Source organism: Cyprinus carpio, chromosome A21, assembly GCF_018340385.1.
Source record: "Cyprinus carpio isolate SPL01 chromosome A21, ASM1834038v1, whole genome shotgun sequence".
In the NCBI taxonomy this organism is placed as follows: domain Eukaryota; kingdom Metazoa; phylum Chordata; class Actinopteri; order Cypriniformes; family Cyprinidae; genus Cyprinus; species Cyprinus carpio.
In genome coordinates this window covers 15,103,606-15,121,095 of record NC_056592.1, presented here as the reverse complement: position 1 = coordinate 15,121,095, position 17,490 = coordinate 15,103,606, and the positions used below count along the sequence as shown (strand labels likewise).

General features: G+C 37.9%; 2 protein-coding genes across 4 annotated transcripts; one reads left to right on the top strand and one right to left on the bottom strand.

The window, feature by feature from the left end:
• Positions 1-2,724: 2,724 nt before the first annotated feature.
• Positions 2,725-8,802, top strand: tnfsf10l3 (tumor necrosis factor (ligand) superfamily, member 10 like 3). The gene is made up of 5 exons (XM_042711030.1): positions 2,725-3,384; positions 4,812-4,961; positions 5,803-5,839; positions 6,015-6,107; positions 7,802-8,802. The coding sequence occupies exons 1-5, from the start codon at positions 3,130-3,132 to the stop codon at positions 8,257-8,259; spliced, it is 993 nt and encodes a 330-aa protein (XP_042566964.1). The 5' UTR covers positions 2,725-3,129; the 3' UTR covers positions 8,260-8,802.
• A 2,037-nt stretch (positions 8,803-10,839) lies between these two features.
• On the bottom strand, positions 10,840-17,470 carry LOC109059238 (H(+)/Cl(-) exchange transporter 5-like). Of its 3 annotated transcripts, none has more exons than XM_042711029.1 (10): positions 17,286-17,470; positions 17,073-17,172; positions 15,954-16,264; positions 15,629-15,835; positions 14,586-14,666; positions 13,938-14,483; positions 12,504-12,690; positions 12,046-12,413; positions 11,332-11,579; positions 10,840-11,181 (listed from the first exon to the last, which is right to left on the bottom strand). In XM_042711029.1, the coding sequence occupies exons 1-10, from the start codon at positions 17,388-17,390 to the stop codon at positions 11,091-11,093; spliced, it is 2,244 nt and encodes a 747-aa protein (XP_042566963.1). In that variant the 5' UTR covers positions 17,391-17,470; the 3' UTR covers positions 10,840-11,090. The 3 variants fall into 3 exon arrangements, with proteins under 3 accessions (XP_042566963.1, XP_042566962.1, XP_042566960.1); XM_042711028.1 differs by having other exon boundaries at positions 11,332-11,594; positions 17,286-17,456; XM_042711026.1 differs by having other exon boundaries at positions 11,332-11,550; positions 12,017-12,413; positions 17,286-17,437.
• Positions 17,471-17,490: the final 20 nt, after the last annotated feature.

Genomic DNA, 17,490 nt, shown 5'->3' with positions numbered 1-17,490 from the left:
CAGTGCAACACATCTCCTTCACGTAGAGTTGATCAGGTTGTTGATTGTGGCCTGTGGAATGTTGGTCCACTCCTCTTCAATGGCTGTGCGAAGCTGCTGAATATTGGCAGGAACTGGAACACGCTGTCGTATACGCCAATCCAGAGCATCCCAAAAATGCTCAATGGGTGACATGTCCGGTGACTATGCTGGCCATGCAAGAACTGGGATGTTTTCAGCTTCCAGGAATTGTGTACAGATCCTTGCAACATGGGGCCATGCATTATCATGCTGCAACATGAGGTGATGCTCGTGGATGAATGGCACAACAATGGGCCTCACGATCTTGTCACGGTATCTCTGTGTATTCAAAATGCTATCAAAAAAATAAAAATTTGTTGTCCATAACATACGCCTGCCCATACCATAACCCCACTGCCACCATGGGCCATTCGATCCAGAATGCTGACATCAGCAAACCACTCACCCACACAATGCCATACACACTGTCTGCCATCTGCCCTGTACAGTGAAAACCGGGATTCATCCATGAAGAGAACACCTCTCCAAAGCGCCAGACGCCATCGAATGTGAGCATTTTTCCACTCAAGTCGGTTACGACAACGAACTGCAGTCAGGTCGAGACCTTGATAAGGATGGCGAGCATGCAGATAAGCTTCCCTGAGAGGGTTTCTGACAGTTTGTGCAGAAATTCTTTGGTTTTGCAAACTGATTGTTGCAGCAGCTGTCTGGGTGGCTGGTCTCAGACAATCTTGGAGGTGAAGATGCTGGATGTGGAGGTCCTGGGCTGGTGTGGTTAAATGTGGTCTGCGGTTGTGAGGCCGGTTGTACTACCAAATTCTCTGAAATGCCTCTGGAGATGGCTTTTGGTAGAGAAATGAACATTCAATTCACGGGCAGCAGCTCTGGTGGACATTCTTGCAGTCATCATGCCAATTGCACACTCCCTCAAAACTTGTGACATCTGTGGCATTGTGCTGTGTGATAAAACTGCACATTTTAGAGTGGCCTTTTACTGTGGCCAGCCTAAGGCACACCTGTGCAATAATCATGCTGTCTAATCAGCATCTTGATATGTCACACCTGTGAGGTGGATGTATTATCTCAGCAAAGGAGAAGTGCTCATTAACACAGATTTAAACAGATTTGTGAACAATATTTTAGAGTAATAGGCCTTTTGTGTACATAGAAAAAGTTTTAGACCTTTGAGTTCAGCTCATGAAAAATGGGGGCAAAAACAAAAGTGTTGCGTTTATAATTTTGTTCAGTCTATATATATATATATATATATATATATATATATATATATTATTCTGTATCATATTTAGAGATAATACTGTAAGAGTGTATGATTGTTTTTCCACTACAATTATTCATATTTGCTCCAGTCCAGTAAACTCATTCTGATTTTGATGCCAGCTGTTCTGTAAGTTAGTGAACATAATTCCCACAGCTGTCCTGTGGAAAAGCTTAAGATAGCTGCAGACATATCTGCCCTAAAGGGGGGTTATACTGAGCTTGGTGCACATTTAAAAATACTTTAAACATTAGAGCACTAGAGAAAAGAAAAGTCTATTAAAAATGAGAGGGGAAAAAAAATATTTTCTATGAAGAATGTGTTGTGTTTTTTTTTTTTATCTTATTTATAAAATATCTGCACCTTATCTTACATGCATACCCTGAGTGAAACCAAACTGAAAACATGAAAAACCTTGGGCTTTAGTTAACCATTGCAATGATGAAATCAAATGGATATTTTCAACCCTTTCCAAATGAGTCGTTATCGTGACTTTCCTTTGTAAATGTTTTTTTGTTGTGATGTTGTGTTTTTGTTGTGTTTTGGTGTGGGTAATGTGGGTGTGTTGTCCGTTGTGGGTGTGTGTGTTTAGGGTGCGGGTGTTATAAACTTCTGAGACATACCATCATCCTCCATGAACCGGAAATCAAATAAACACGATCTATGCACGAATTTTCCCTTTAGTTCTGTTGTTTGTAGCTCTGATTTAGAAACATCTTCTATAAAGAGTGATGTTAGGACCATAAGTTTACTGTTACTGAGGCAGGAAACAACTGGTAAACAAACCAGAAATTCCAGTCTTTATGCTTTCCTGTTAGAAATGACTACACTGAGGATTTAAACATGATCCATATAAACACATTTTACCCTTATTTCCTAGAAGTTTAAACATGTTCTATGTACCTTTAGTCTTTAAAAGCACATTTGTTAATAAAAAACAGATTTGAGCAGTGTGCACTCTCTTTTGCAATAACAGCTGTCACTTTCATCTGCCACACAGAATACAGCAAAACACACCTCTAAGAATGAAAACACTTGCATGCATGCATAATAAAATAAACAAACAAACATGTAGCCTACACATTTGTAAATCTACTTTTACTTTTCACTATACTGCAGCTCCTATGCTACTGTTTAAGGGATAGTTCACCCAAAAATGTAGTCCCCCTCAAGTTGCAAACCTGTATGAGTTTCTTCTGTTGAGCACAAAGGAAGATATTTTGAAGAATGTTGATAAACAGTTGATAAACTTCCATTATGGAAGTCAACTATTCAACTATTTTGCTACCAACTTTCTTTAAAATATCTTCTTCTGTGTATAATACAAAAAGAAAGAAACTAACACAGGTTTGGAACAAGTGCAGGGTGACTAATGATGAGAATGTTTTTTTTTTTTTTTTTTTTTTTTTTTTTTTTTTTTTTGGTGGACCCCTCAATCCTGATATGTGTTAGGCTCTTTTATGATTGATATATCGCCTAATTGTTTAATTATTTGATTACAGCCCCTACACTGCGCGTAGGTGAAAACTGTATTGCACATGTGATAGGTAATACGGGAGGTATGAGGCGGTGTCAAATGAAAACCGAGACGGTAGGATGGAGAGCTGATGAATGATACTTACCCAGTCTCTCTTCAGACTCCTTCAGTTGTTATTGCGCGCAGCAGCGTGTTTATACAGCGACATCGCTAAACTATTGACGCTTAAAGGACTTACTGGAACCTCGGTTTCCCATTAAGATGATATCCTCGTCATTCAAACCTATTTATCACTTCGTACTTCTCGTGTGTGGTGGTAGGTGAAGAAGTCAAGCTTCTTTGGTTAGTTCCAGAGATGGACACGGACTCTGCAGCCCCTCCTCAGCGCGTGCTGGAGTCATTCGACAGGAATGCCGCCGCATCCGAAGGCAACTCCGAATATTTACAGTCTGTTAGTAGCGAATCGAGCTCATTCATCATGGTTCAGCCCAGAAATCGTCTCGAAGTGCCATCCAGGTTGTGGGTGACAGCGGTAGTGGTCATCGTGGTTGTCCTTCAGGTTGCCTCGACCACAGGACTCTTCATATACTTGAACGTGTCAGTGGCACAGGTAAAATTGCATTGAGCAAAAAGTTGCATTATTAATATTATTGCCATTATTATCAACAGTGATTTATGGAACAGTTTATGCATGTCTTTAAACTTTATATTATTTGTTAAACCTTTTCACATGTAGCTTAATGTTCCTATAACATCCTGCAGAACTGGAGCTCTTAGATTGTATAATCATAATGGAGATCTTATGGAAATGGCATTAAAACTTTTTTCTTACCCTGCAGGCTGACATGCTGTCATCTTGGTATCAGGTTTACAAGTTTTTTATTGTATCAGCTCTGCTTTTTCTTTGACTGTAGGCTAGTCTTGGGATGGTGGACTCCATTTATTTAGCTGCCAGAAGAATTAGGTCATGGGTCTTTGTAATCAGTTCTGATGTGAATAATCAGGTCAATGCATTTTGCACATAGAACTACTAAATTCTTTACGAAAAGCTTGCATTGTTTTTATCTAATCTCTGCTAAGAGCTTTTGTATGGTGTCTTTTGTATACAGACACCTTATTTATGTATTGTATTGTATGGCTGTAGATGTCTTGATATTGAATGTAAATTTAGGATGGGTGAATGTTCTTGATGGTTTTTTTTTTATGTGTTATTGTAGATATTGTTTCAGCAAATCTTTTTTTTAAATTGTATTCATTAAAAGTAACACCAAAAACATAATGTCTGTATCTCTTCAAAAAGTTAAATAATAATAATAAAAAAAGTTTATTAAATTAATGGTCAAAGTTTTTTGTATTCATTAAAAGTATTCATTAAAAGTAACACCAAAAACATAATTAATAAAAAAAGTTTATTAAATTAATGGTCAAGGAGTTTTTCCCAAAAAGTTAAATTAAAAATGGTTTATAAGATTATTGGTGATTTGGTTTTCTGTAGTAGAATAGTTGAATTATTTAATTAAATCAGAGAAAGGCTGTCAGGTTTAATTAGCATATGAATTACTTTGAAATACTCTGCTTTATAAGAGCTGGAGGTCCGTGGAGTTTTGCAGTTTGGGCCGCATGTGATGAGTACAGTAGACAAAATAAGCAAGGGGTCCTAAAAACAATAATACTGTGCCAAAATGTCAACCACAGAAGCATTAGTTCAGATATCTTTACCCACATAGTCTAGTCTGTTTTTCTACTGACCGAGGGATTTGTAGGTCTTTTGTGCTTGGGATGTTTTACAGTCTCACTCCTTCATTTTTGTGTGTTTGTTCAGCATAGTGCCTGATCACATATCTAAAAAAAAAACATTTCACCATTTGAACCGAAACCAGGAATTTATTGTTATAATAGTCGTTCAAAAACTACACATTATACAAATATAAATTATTTTTGAGATATGAAAGTTCTGTCACGTATTCATGAAAAAGAGAGCTTTTTTGGGATGTTTCATCACATTTTTAAGTGGACTGTTGAATGTGTCTTTGACAGGCTCGGACACAAGGTGTGGTGGAGGAGCTGAGGTGTTTTGGTCTTCTGAACGCTCTGGAGAAAGAACAGGATGTGCCTGATGACCTGGTCCAGCTCTTTGGTGAGCCGTGCATTAAACTGGCTGAAGGACTCAAAGCCTACATCTCCAAGGTAAAGACATCCTGTATTTTTAATAAACATACAGGTACATCACACAGGTCTTTACTTTAGTGATGGGAATTAGTGTGTTTATGGCATTTGGACCTGGAGCCATTTGGAGACAAGCATAACCAGTGGGAGACTAGCTGAAAAACCACAAAGCACTGGAAACCTTCAATACACAAAAAACATTCAGCATTAATTTGTTTCTTCCTCTGGAAACTATGTTATTTAAAATCATGTTCAAGATTTTTTGTTTGTTACTATGTTAAATATGTTATTTAAAATCATGTTCAAGATTTCTGGCCCCTTATTAGTAATTTTTAGTCAACTGTGTGTTTTTTTTATGTGTACTTTTTTAAGACTCACATAACCAGACGAGTACTATTCACTTCATCTCTGTAATCTCTCTATTATTGGCCACTTCTCACTGAATAAATTAGCCATGGCTGACTGTGAATAGCACATTTCAACAGTGGCATCAAATGCTGAAAATTTTTGTATTTGCATAATGCTACATCCAGACCACTAGGTGTGTAATTTCAGGACGACTGCCATATTGGCAGACTGATGGATATAATTAAATTTGATTTGGCCTATTGCACTAAGAATGTTTTAATAATTGATTCAAATGTATCAAATGTTATTATGTCTGTTTTGTGTCTTTTGTGGTTTTTGTTGTTTTTTGTTGTTCTCTGTGTTCCAGAAAAGAGTTTGGATTGTCTTTCTTACATGGACTTGAATGTGGAAAATATCTTAGTGATGTTGTTTCAAACATGTAAAAGAGTGTTTATTTTATTGGCTTGATTTTGGTTGGTTTATTTTTGTTTTTGTTCGTCTTTTGCTCTTTTAGGTCACAGAAACCATAATCTCGAAACACACCTTTGAAGGTAACATGAAACCACAGGAATTCAAGTGTTTCTTCCTCTTCAGTTGAAGAAAATCTTTCTGCTGTTACCTGAACTAACCTACAGTCTCTTAAAATCGAGTACATTTATAATATTTTTAAATGACGTTTTTTCTTTGTTGACTTGTTCACTCTTTGTTCTGTACTGTGTTTCACAGAAAGAGTCACTATCCCTCCACGTACAAAATTACTCACCGCTGGCAGCCGACGGCCTTCGGCTCATCTTACCCTCAGAGACAGTGGACTGCAGGGTGAGATTGCCAGCATGTTTGGGTGTGTGTATTACAGAAGCCTTTACTTATGTCAGCAAAAAAAAATCCTTAAGTTTCTACAGCTCTCTCGTCCTTCTGGAAACAATCTTAAACCACTTCATTAGGAATTCAGTAACATAACAAAACATTGCTGACTCGAACTGAAGTGATATCTCACATGAAAACAGCAAAAAAAACAAAAAATAATTAAAAAAAATTAGTTAAATAATTGGTTTGTGGTATGATTTGTGGTAATATAAGTAGTTTTAGTAGATATACCAAAAAGTACCAAAAAGGGCCATGTGAATGATTTTAAAGGGATAAATGAAAATTTTGTCATTAATCACTTATCCTACATTTTTTTTCAAACCCGTAAAAGCTTCATTCGTCTTCAGAACACAATTTAAGATATTTTGGATGAAAACCGGAAGGCCTGTGACTGTCCCATAGACTGCCAAGTAAATAACAGTGTCAAGGTCCATAAAAAGTATGAAAGTCGTCGTCAGAATACTCCATCTGCCATCAGACGTGCAATCTGGGTTATATGAAGTGGCGGGAACACTTTTTGTAAGCAAAGAAATAACGACTTTATTGAACAATTCCTTTGTCAACAGTCTCCTCTGTGTCTCTCCATATCACAGTATATCTTAAATTGTGTTCCGAAGATGAACGAAGCTTTTACGGTTTTGGAACAACATGGGGGTAAGTGATTAATGACAAAATTTTCATTTTGGGGTGGAGTATCCCTTTAATGGACCATGTTTTATCATGGAAAAACAAGTTTGCATAGTTACAGTAAAGTTAAACTAAAATAATAGCATAAAGATTATTGGTAACACTTTAGAATAATGTTAGTTTTGTTAATATTACCAAACTATATGTTAACGTGAACTAACAATACTTAATTTCCACATTTAATAATACATTTTTAAAAGTTGTATCTGTTCTGTTCTGTTGCAGTGAAATATGAACAATGAATAAATGTATTTTTTATTAACTAACATCAGCAAAGATTAATAAATGCTTTAAAAATATATTGCTTGTAACTAGACAATGTTAAAAAATGAGACCTTACACTAAAGTATTACCAGATTATTTTTTTATAGTTTTTAACTCATAGTGAAAAAACTACATTGACATGGAATATACAGTTCATCATTTTAACATCATACAGATATTCTGAACCCCAGAGATGGGAAGTCCTGCAGAGTGTCAGGTCTGTTCCTAGCAATTGGTGCAATTTATGAGTTAAAATCAGAAAATATTTTTTATTATTGTTGCTGTTATTATTCATATTATAGTAATAATTATTTATAACAGAATTTTATTTTGATTTATTTTGAATCGGTTCAATTCTATAATTATTCATTTTATTACTATTAACAGTAAATATTAATTTATAATAATAATAATATTTAATATTCATATATAATTATTAATATTTTAGTCTTATTTTCCTTTTTTTATTTGAAGAGTTCTTTTGCATTACCAACTTAAGATGTACATTTTAAATTTAAAATGTATTACAGTAAATCAGCAGCAAGTCATAGCAAAATGGCAACAATTGTTTTTTTTGATTACTAATTTATATTTAAGTTTTTTTGATTTAAATTAGTATGATGTTGTGGGGTGTTTTAGATTTGTTGATTAATTCTGCTGTACACTGAGGTGATCAAGGTTTGTTGTTATACCAGGTACGACATCCTTAACCCCTCAGACTGACCTTCACCAGTCCTGCCGCCATCCCGTTCGTTCCTGGGGGAACCAGAGTTTCGGCTCCCACCTGCACAACATGACCGTGTCCAACGGACGCCTGCGTATCCCTCGCGCAGGCCGCTACTACCTGTACGGCCAAGTCTACTTCCGTTATCTCACCCTCTCCATTGACAATTACCACTCGGGCTCTGACAGCCACCAGGTGGTGCAGTGCGTCTACAAGAAGACCGCCTACGCCCGTCCTATTCAGCTCCTGAAGGGTGTGGGCACCAAATGTTGGTCTCCAGACAGCGAGAATGCCCTTCACTCCATCTACCAGGGGGGCCTGTTTGAACTTCGTGCAGGTGATGAGATCTTCATCTCTGTGTCTTCTCCCACAGCTGTGTATGCAGAAGACTCCTCCAGCTACTTTGGGGCCTTCCTCTTTGACCTCTGAGGGATCCAGTTGGGGCTAAAGGAAAGGAAAATGTTCTTGTTAGAAGGCCCCACATGAGAAGAACAGATACTCCTCCATCTGATGGGTTCAAAAGACCAAAAAACTCAGAAAACCATCTTGTTGTTGTGGTCTGAGCACCATATGACCTTCATAGGCTAAATTGAAAGATTCAGTAGAGTGATGGACTCCCATCTGAATGGGCAGATCATGAGCATATCTGTGAGGGCTTTGGAAAGTTTCCTAGAAAGACAGAAAACCTGAAAATGGGGACAATGACCTTCACTATTTAACCACATAAAAAGCAAAAATAATACTTTAAAATGAAGATTTTAACCTTCCAACAAATGCACAAAACTTTGTGCAAGCTGCTACTTGTGCACGCAAACCATGCCCAATGAACAGTTTCCAACTTTTTTTTTTTTTTTCATTGTTATACTGTTTAAATTGGTCATTCTTTCCTAAAAAGGCTGTCTGGGACAGTGTGACCAATCATGGCCCAGAAGTCTCCAGTTAATTAAAGGAAGCACTATGCCAAACACACTTCATTATGAGTCAAACCTGTCATTCACTGATGTCTAAAGTAAATGTCTAGAGCCAAAAACAGGGTAAGATAAAGAGTGGGACTCCGCATGACTCAAATTGACCAAAACAATCCAAAGTTAAAGTAACATTTTTTAAAGAAGGGCTTTTTCCTCTTACTAGAGTTTTCCCGAAGCTCCTAATTTAATTATCCAGGACAGACAGACATCTTAAACATAACTTTGAGAAACATGAAGAACAACATTCATCACTAAATATCACAATCCACACTGAAAAAAAAAAAAAAAAGAAACACTGAAGAGCATGTTACATGTTATTATATTTCATGTAGTGCTTATGAATAAATTACAATGATAATGTGCCGTCATATTTAACAGTAATGCATAATGTTGACATAAAAACAAGTTTACACAATTTAAACATTAAGTACAGAGAACCCAATAAATGATTGCGCACAAACAATTTCTTAACAATTAGTACACAATGCTCTAAGACGTTTTTAATAAAGTGACATTTTGATAAAAAATGGAAATGGAACAAGCCAAGCTTATGTGCCACTTGAGGAGTTTCAAACTGCTTACAAAGATCTTAGCATTCATTCTGTGTCCCACTGTGAGTTCATAAACATAGAATGAAGTAGTATACTAGCAGAGAAACGCAAATTATTAAGAGGGTGAGCCAGATACAGTAGACGCAGGTTTAAACATTAAAATGGAAACATCTGGGTTGATATGCATACAATAAAATGACACAATTCAGATGACTACAAATTGCATGCTCAGGTTACATTTGGACATGCATGTGATGGGAATATAAATGGTACAGGCAATGGATACAAGCAGCATTTGTAAATGGAAAAAACTTGTGTACCATTCAGTCAAGCTTTAGAAAATGTTAATTATCTGTAGTAAAGTATAGTGTAATGACATTTTGCATTGATTGCACAAACATATTGGCAAAAAATAATTCCAACCGAACTTGCATAAGGAAATGCTACACAATGTGTGGTTTTTACAGTGGTATTACAACATTTAATAACCACTTAGACTACTGATCAAAGGTTTTGGGTTAGTAAGTTCATTATATTCTTTAAAAAAATTTTTTTTAGAAATCAGTACTTTTATTCAGCAAGGATGCATTACAAAGTAAAGACATTTATAATCGTACAATTTCTATTTATACAGTTTTCGAGTTCAAATAAATGCAGTTCTTTTGAACTTTATATTCAACATTAGAAACCTGAAAAGAGAAATGTTTCTTGAGCACCAAGTCAGCATGATTTCTGAAAGATCATTGACACTGAAGACTGGAGTAATGATGCTGGAAATTCAGCTTTGCCATCACAGGGTTAAATTACATTACAAAATATATTAAAATTGAAAAATTATTATTTCACAATATTAGTGTTTTACTGTGTTTTTAATCAAATAAATGCACCCTTGCTGAGACTTATTTCAAAAACATAAACAATGTTACTGAACCCAACCTTTTGAATTGTAGTGTAAAAATGTTGTAATTTTGAAAAGTGCATGTTATACGAAAACACATACAGAATAAATCATTTTTAATGCGTTATTTCTTGGCAGAAACTACACAGTGCTGCTTATGACTGATTACAAAGTCTGGAAACATGGGACAGATTTGACATTTGTCCCGAGAGCTTTCAGATGCTGGAATAGTTGCAAGTGCTCATTTAAACAGAGTAAAAATCAAAAAAGACTAAAAATGTATACGAACATGTAAACAACAAATAATGGTTTTAACTTGTGTTTAACATCCATTCTGTAGTGGAAGGCAGGAGAACTCTAGGGAAATATGCAATGCACATCGGTTACCGATTGCCTGGGACTTCTTCAAGAAAGTCTCAAATTCTGAAAGATGAGGATGTGGTCTTTTCACCAGAGGTGTTTTGGTTTGAGTAATACAATCCAACAGGTAGGTGAATGTCTGTATTTAGATTTATGCTGTGAATTTTTGTATTTTTGCTACAGTTTTGCTTGTGTGGTATTTATTGTTTTATGTTTTGTTGTATTGTGACTACTTGCAAACACCAACACTTGGTTGCACTCATTTAAGCTAGCTACTGGAGTGCATAAAACGCTGCTGAAGGTCCTCCATCCTGCAGTTGTAGCGCCTGCGCCAATGAGGCTCTACAAATGGATTCACAGTGTGAATGGACGCTAAGCCAGTACTGACAGTTCTGTAGTGCAAATAATTAGGCCAGACTGCTGTTTTCTGCCCAGTGGGTGATTTCAAACTGACTGGTGTTTCATAACAGCCAATTTGGCACTTTAGTTGAAGAGAATAGAGTCAGGGTCTCGGTTGGCCATCTGGGCCATATGTTTCAGAATGTCCTTTTTGGTGATGATGCCTAGTAAACGCCTGTGGAAAAACAGGAACAAGATTATATTGACCTATCCAAATATATTTGTTGTGTAATAATTCTGATATGTGTAAATGATGGACAAAATCAATAATATTAGTTGAGAACTTTAAAAATGACGGGCTAAGCTAAGCAAAACAAGTCTTTACCCGTTGTGAGTGACGAGACACTGGCGCAGGCCCAGCTTGCGAAAGATGTCCACCACGATGTCCATGGCAGTGTGGTCGGTAACAGTAAATGGGCTGAGATCCATGATACCACGAAGTTTCAATGGAGGAGGACTGTTTGGTGGCTGTGGAGGTGTGTATTCAGTGAAGAAGATTCGGGAGGCACTAACCACACCTTCCTGACGCTGACGAGCATTTTCTGCCAGAGGGAAAGAGTGAGAATAATAAACCTTCTCATGACTGACCTACAGTATAATTCACATGATCTCTATAATTAAGTTATTAAAGGGAGAGTTCACTCAAAATTGAAAATTATGTCACTGACTCATATGTCACATACTTTCTACTGTTGAACTTCTGAAGAAAATCTTCTAAAGAATGTTTATTTTACATGATTTATAATTTTTTGTGGTTAAAGTTAAATTTGATGTGGTTTGAATTTTACTGTATGGACAAAAAAAAAAAAAAAAAAAAAACTGTGCTTCACAGAAGACAGAAAGTCTTACAGATTTTAAATGACATGAGGTCAGAATTTTCATATTTGGCTAAGCTACTTCATCAGGCCACCAAGATGCTCATTATCAGCAATCATAGTCCAAGATCTAACAAAGGTGTGCATAGGTGTGCATAGAAAAAAAAAGACCTATATAGTTGTGTTGTATTTAAAATAGAGTTGACCTGGTGTTTTGGCTGCACAAAGCCCACAAGTCTCTGAGACTCATGTGAGACCACCACAGGGAAACCGCTGTATGAGGTTTCAGCAATGAGTGACTCGACGTCCTCCACGCTCATCCCGTCCTGTGTGATCACGGAGAGCGGGGGGTCACTACGTCGGGGTCGCATCACGTCCATGGCCAGCGTCTTGTGGCTGAACTCCTCCTTAGGCTCCAGGAAGGGGTAACCATTGAGACGGATATGAGCCTCATAAATACCTTCTCGACCCAAAGCATCTGCCACCCATTTACTAGTCATGGTGGCAGCCATGAGAGGCACAATGTATTCCAGGCCGCCCGTTAGCTCAAACATAATGACCACCAGAGAGACTGTCATACGAGTTACACCGCCTATGAAAGAAAAACAGGCCTGGATAAAAGTACCTGGACAAGCCAGTAACGGCACATTCTTAACAGAAGACAGTTTGAATAAACTCTTACCCAGACAGGCGGCAGCGCCCACCATAGCATAGAGGCCAGGGGTGATGCAGTCCGCTCCAGGTGAGCACCAGCCTCTGAAGATTACCCAATCATGGTGGTAATATGCCAGCTGCTCCATACCCACACCAAGCAGCCTACCTGCAATCGCTCCCACAGCCATACTGGGGATGAAGAGGCCAGAGGGCACCTGGAGGAACACACAGGACACAACAATACAGAAAACAGCCTATGGAAACACTAAATTCTCTGAAAAAGAAAGTGTGTGCCTACCTGGACAAATTGTGTGTCCTAAGATGCAGGGAGGGAGGGAAGATGTCTTTCTAAGATGGAGAGAGGGATTGAAAATTATGTATGTTAGAGTTTGATTGGAGATGGTGTAATGTATGGATAGATAGATGGAAGAATGGATGGGTGTGTGTATGAATGGTTGAATGAATGAATGTAAGGATGGATGGATTGATGTTGGAAGGAAGAAATAATGGAAAAGACAGAAACGGATGGATGGATGCCAAATGAAGGAAGGATGCATGAAGAAAGGAAGGTAGAATGGAGGAAGTCAATGGATAAAAGAGATTGAGAGAATTAGAGGGATGTATGTATTTATGAATGGAAATAGATGTATGACTGAGATGTATGGAGAAAGGTGGATGAATGGAAGGATGACGAAAGGAATAGAAAGACAAAAGATGGATGGGATGGATTAAGGATTTAGGATAACAAAAAGGATAAAATAAAGGAAGATAGAATGGATTGATGGAAAAAAGGATGAATGATAAACTGAAGGAAGAAAGGAAGGTAGAATGGAAAATGAAGAAGAGAAAATAGAATCGATGATGGAAGAATGGAAAAAAAGACAAAGTAAGAAAGAAATGTATGAATGGTGGACATTCTGACAGTAAATATAAGTTGAGTCGAAATATGGATGGAAGAACTGGAAGAAAGGATTGGTGGAAAAAAGGAATATATGGTAGATGGATCCAGGGAGATGTGGTGGGTGAATGGATAGAATAGTGAATGGTAGATGGTTGTTGTGTGGGTGTAAGTGTGTTGGATGGAGAAAGACAGAATGGTTGGATGGATGGAAGGATGATGGATAAATGGAAGAAAGGAACATAAAATGATTGGATAGATAGAGAAATGGAAGAAAAGATGGATGATGGAAAAAAGGAATATATGATGTATGGTGGAAGGAGGAATGGATGGGATAAAGATAGATAGAATGGACGAAAGGATGGACGGAAGGATTATGGATGGACAGATGGAAAGAAGGAATGGAAGCATGAATAAATGCAGGGAGGGGAAGATGGATGTATGCAATAAAGAAAGAAAGGAGGGATGGATGGATTGATTGGAGGAAGACAGAAAGGATGAGTGGATAGAGGAAAGAAAGAAAGACTTGGATGGATGGATGAAAGAAAGGAAGATACCCTGTACCTTCATGCCGAAGGTCACCACTGTGATCAGCATCTTGAAGACCAGGGCCAGTGAGAGCTGCCACATGGCGGTGTACACATCTGGTCCTGCTGGTCTATCAGGCAGAGCATCACTGCTGATCTTAGTGACGCTCACATTGGCATAATTACACAGCTGTGAGGAATCCAGCAGACCACAATCATTGAACAGCTCAGAGATCAACTCGCTGGTGCTCATGCGCGTGTAGCTGTTGGGGAACGCCAGCAGAGCCGTGACAGCCGTAACAACCAGCACCTCCAAAACAGGGTAGTGACCCAGCCGCGTGGTCTTACGTCGGCGACACCACGCAATATTTGCACGAATGAAGAAAGCTCCCCAGATTCCCCCAAAAATACCCAACAGGACAAAGGGTATGAGCTCCAGCAAGTGCCAAGGGGAGTGGAACTCCACGTAGAAGAGAACCAGCCTGCTGTTACCAAACGGGTTGATGGACCGAAGGGTGAAAGCCGCCACCAACGCAGCAAAGAAAGAGCGCCACAGCGTCTTCAGGGGGAAATAATAACTCACCTGCAGGATAAAGTGAGAGTGATTCTAGTTATTTAAATGGCACTAGATAATGTTGACTGGATGAAATCATAAGTACTGTATTATTGATAACAATATGCTTGCCTCTTCCAGACTGAACAGAACTCCACCAATTGGTGCTCCAAAAGCTACTGACACACCAACAGCTGCTGCGGCAGACAATACCTAATCAACATACAAACGGAAGAAAGACAGAACTGAAACAATAGACCAGGATTTTATCACACAAAAGGCTTGGATCAACAAAGGCCTCAAAAAAATAAAACGTGATCTCATCTTATGTTTGGTCTCGTCTTCATGATGTCAATAAAAAACATTCTCACAATGAGTAGTTTTTAAACATAAAACCACAAAAACAGGCAACCAGAATGTCCTTAGGGGTAAAGCCGCAAAAATGTAACAACAAATGCCTCTGTATTTTTAGAAAGAGAGAGATGGGAGATAGAAATTTGTGACTTGCTCCTTAAAAACACCTCAACCTCCTTAAAATGTGTTGTTGTTGGTAAGAATTTTGAATGTTTTTGAAAGATCTTCACCAAGGCTGGATTTACTTAAAAAATACAGCAAAAACAGTAATATTATTATGATCTGAATAGATTTCAAACTGTAATTTTATTTATTCCTATGACTGCCAGGCTGAATTTTCAGCAGCCTTCAGTGGCTCATGATCCTTTAGAAATCATTCTAAAATGCTGATCTGGTGCTCAAGAAATATTTCTTATCACTGTTCAAATTGGTTGTGCTGTTTAATTTTGTGGAACCGTATAGAATATTCTCAAGATTCTTTGATCAATAGAATGTTCAAAACAACAGCAATTATTTGAAATAATTGCCCTTGGTGAATAAAAGTATAAATTTCTTAAAAAAAATCTTATTTTTTGTAAAAACTCTAATCATTGCACAGAGGAAAAAGTGGAGATTAAATTATATTGGATATGACAGACAAGGGTGTTTAATAAAGGCAAATGTTTCTTTTTCAGAGCCATAGAAGGGGTGAAAAATGTTATTTTCAGGGCAAAACTAAAATATTTATAGTTATTTTGATTTATATTTGTGCACAAAAATGTATTCACATTATAGGTTGAATTTATGGTGGATAGTATTGCATTTTAATTTACTCATCATACCTCTCGTCTCTTTGCCTCATTCCTACGGTACTTGGTGAACAGGTGGCATAGGATGTTGGCACAGCAACAGGCCACATGGACCAGTGGCCCTTCTTTGCCCAGACTGAGTCCAGATGACACAGCCAGCACCAGGGTGATGGTTTTAATCATGAGAGTCCATTTACCCAGGTAGCCTCTGATGATAAACCCACTCAGGATGGTCTTGATCTAGAATGCCAAACAAGAACTAGGACATTATAACAGTCACCTATATAGCAATATAACTACCTGAGTGTTAAAATGTGAGATTAAATATTATACTGGTACTACATTTTTTTTTGCTTACCTCAGGTATTCCAGAGCCACAAGCATACGGGGCAAAGGCCCTGACTAAAGACACAGCCAGGAAGGAGAAAAGCAGTGCCCAGCACACATACATCAGGTAATTCATGATGTAGGCGAAAGGACCGTCATTAGTACCGACAATGAGCTCTGCCCAGCTTTTCCAGTTAGGGCATTTGTCTCTTTCCTGGAAGGTTGTCTCGTTGGAGTTCCAGCAGCAGTGCTCATGATTAAACCAGAAGCCGTTCAGACACACTCCCTCCTTCAGATCTGTCATCCAATGGGCAGAGATGTCGATGCCACCAGCCAGGGCACCTGAAATCAAACAAAACAGGGATGTTTATTTTTGTGGGGAGATTTGTTGATGTTTTTAGAGAGGTAGTTTGAAATAAAAAGAAAATTCTGTCATTAATTACTCACCCTCATATTTTTCCAAACCTGTAAGACCTTCATTCATCTTCGAAACATAAATTAAGATATTTTTGATCAAATCCGAGAGGCTTCTGACCCTGCATAGACAGCATTACAACTGACACGTTCAAGGCCCGAAAGATAGAAAGGACATTGTTAAAATAGTCCATGTGACATCAGTGGTTCTACCTGTTACGAAGCTACAAGAATACTTTTTGTGTGCAAAGAAAACAAAAATAACGGCTTTATTCAACAATTTCTGTCTTCTTCTCTGTCAGTCTGCTGATGCAGGAGCCAGCGTTCTGACGTAGAATCACATTGCTTACAAGCAGAGGAATGCAGACGCATGCATCGTGGTGCTGTCGTGAATGTGTGTCGAAAATTGACACTAAATAAAGTTGTTACTTTTGTTTTTGTTGTGCACAAAAAGTATTCTCATAGCTTCATAAAATTACGTTTGAACCACTGATGTCACATAGACCATTTTAACAATGTCCTTACTACATTTCTGTGCCTTGATTGTGGTAATGCCCTTGCTGTCAATGGAGGGTCAGAAAGCTCTCGGATTTCATCAAAATTAATAAAGATGACAACATGAGGATGAGTAATTAATGACAGAATTTTCATTTTTTGGTGAACTATTCCTTTAACTTGGTGCTCTATAATCACTCTTTATGGTACTTTTGCTTTAATATTATAAAAACAATCCAACCTGACATCAGTCCCACGAGCAGCATGAGAAGCCAGCCAGAGAAGGCGTCACTTATACTCTTCATCAGAGCCAAGGTTGACTCTTTACTTTTGGTAGCAATCTAACATGAAGAGATATGAAAGATCCCAAATAAACACAAGCTGAAGTGAATGCGTGACTCATTTCTTTCTGAGCATAGATGATGTTTAAAACTCAACAAGATTCAAAAGTCACCTCTCTGTGGCGATCCCGGTCCTTAGATTTCTCCCGGACCCAGTCGATGGTGTTGAAGTCTTCATATGTGCCGACCCCAGGCACTGGTTCATCTAGTAAATCCATCAGTTTAGGAACCCCATTAGGCCCATTTCCAACTCCATATGAACCACCTGCACAGATAAGAGAGATATATATTATGCATGCAGGTTAAAAGTACAAAATA

What these genes read in the sequence shown, in the direction of transcription:
- tnfsf10l3 (XM_042711030.1), top strand. Translation starts at nt 3,130, where the DNA reads ATGGACACGGACTCTGCAGCCCCTCCTCAGCGCGTGCTGGAGTCATTC. An exon ending in TCAAAGCCTACATCTCCAAG is followed by an intron (nt 4,962 to 5,802) that starts GTAAAGACATCC and finishes TTGCTCTTTTAG; the next exon opens with GTCACAGAAACCATAATCTC. An exon ending in CAGAGACAGTGGACTGCAGG is followed by an intron (nt 6,108 to 7,801) that starts GTGAGATTGCCA and finishes TTGTTATACCAG; the next exon opens with GTACGACATCCTTAACCCCT.
- LOC109059238 (XM_042711028.1), bottom strand. Translation starts at nt 17,390, where the DNA reads ATGGATTTACTAGATGAACCAGTGCCTGGGGTCGGCACATATGAAGAC. An exon ending in ACCGGGATCGCCACAGAGAG is followed by an intron (nt 17,173 to 17,285) that starts GTGACTTTTGAA and finishes TCTTCATGTTAG; the next exon opens with ATTGCTACCAAAAGTAAAGA. An exon ending in TGTCTCGTCACTCACAACGG is followed by an intron (nt 11,182 to 11,331) that starts GTAAAGACTTGT and finishes GTTTTTCCACAG; the next exon opens with GCGTTTACTAGGCATCATCA.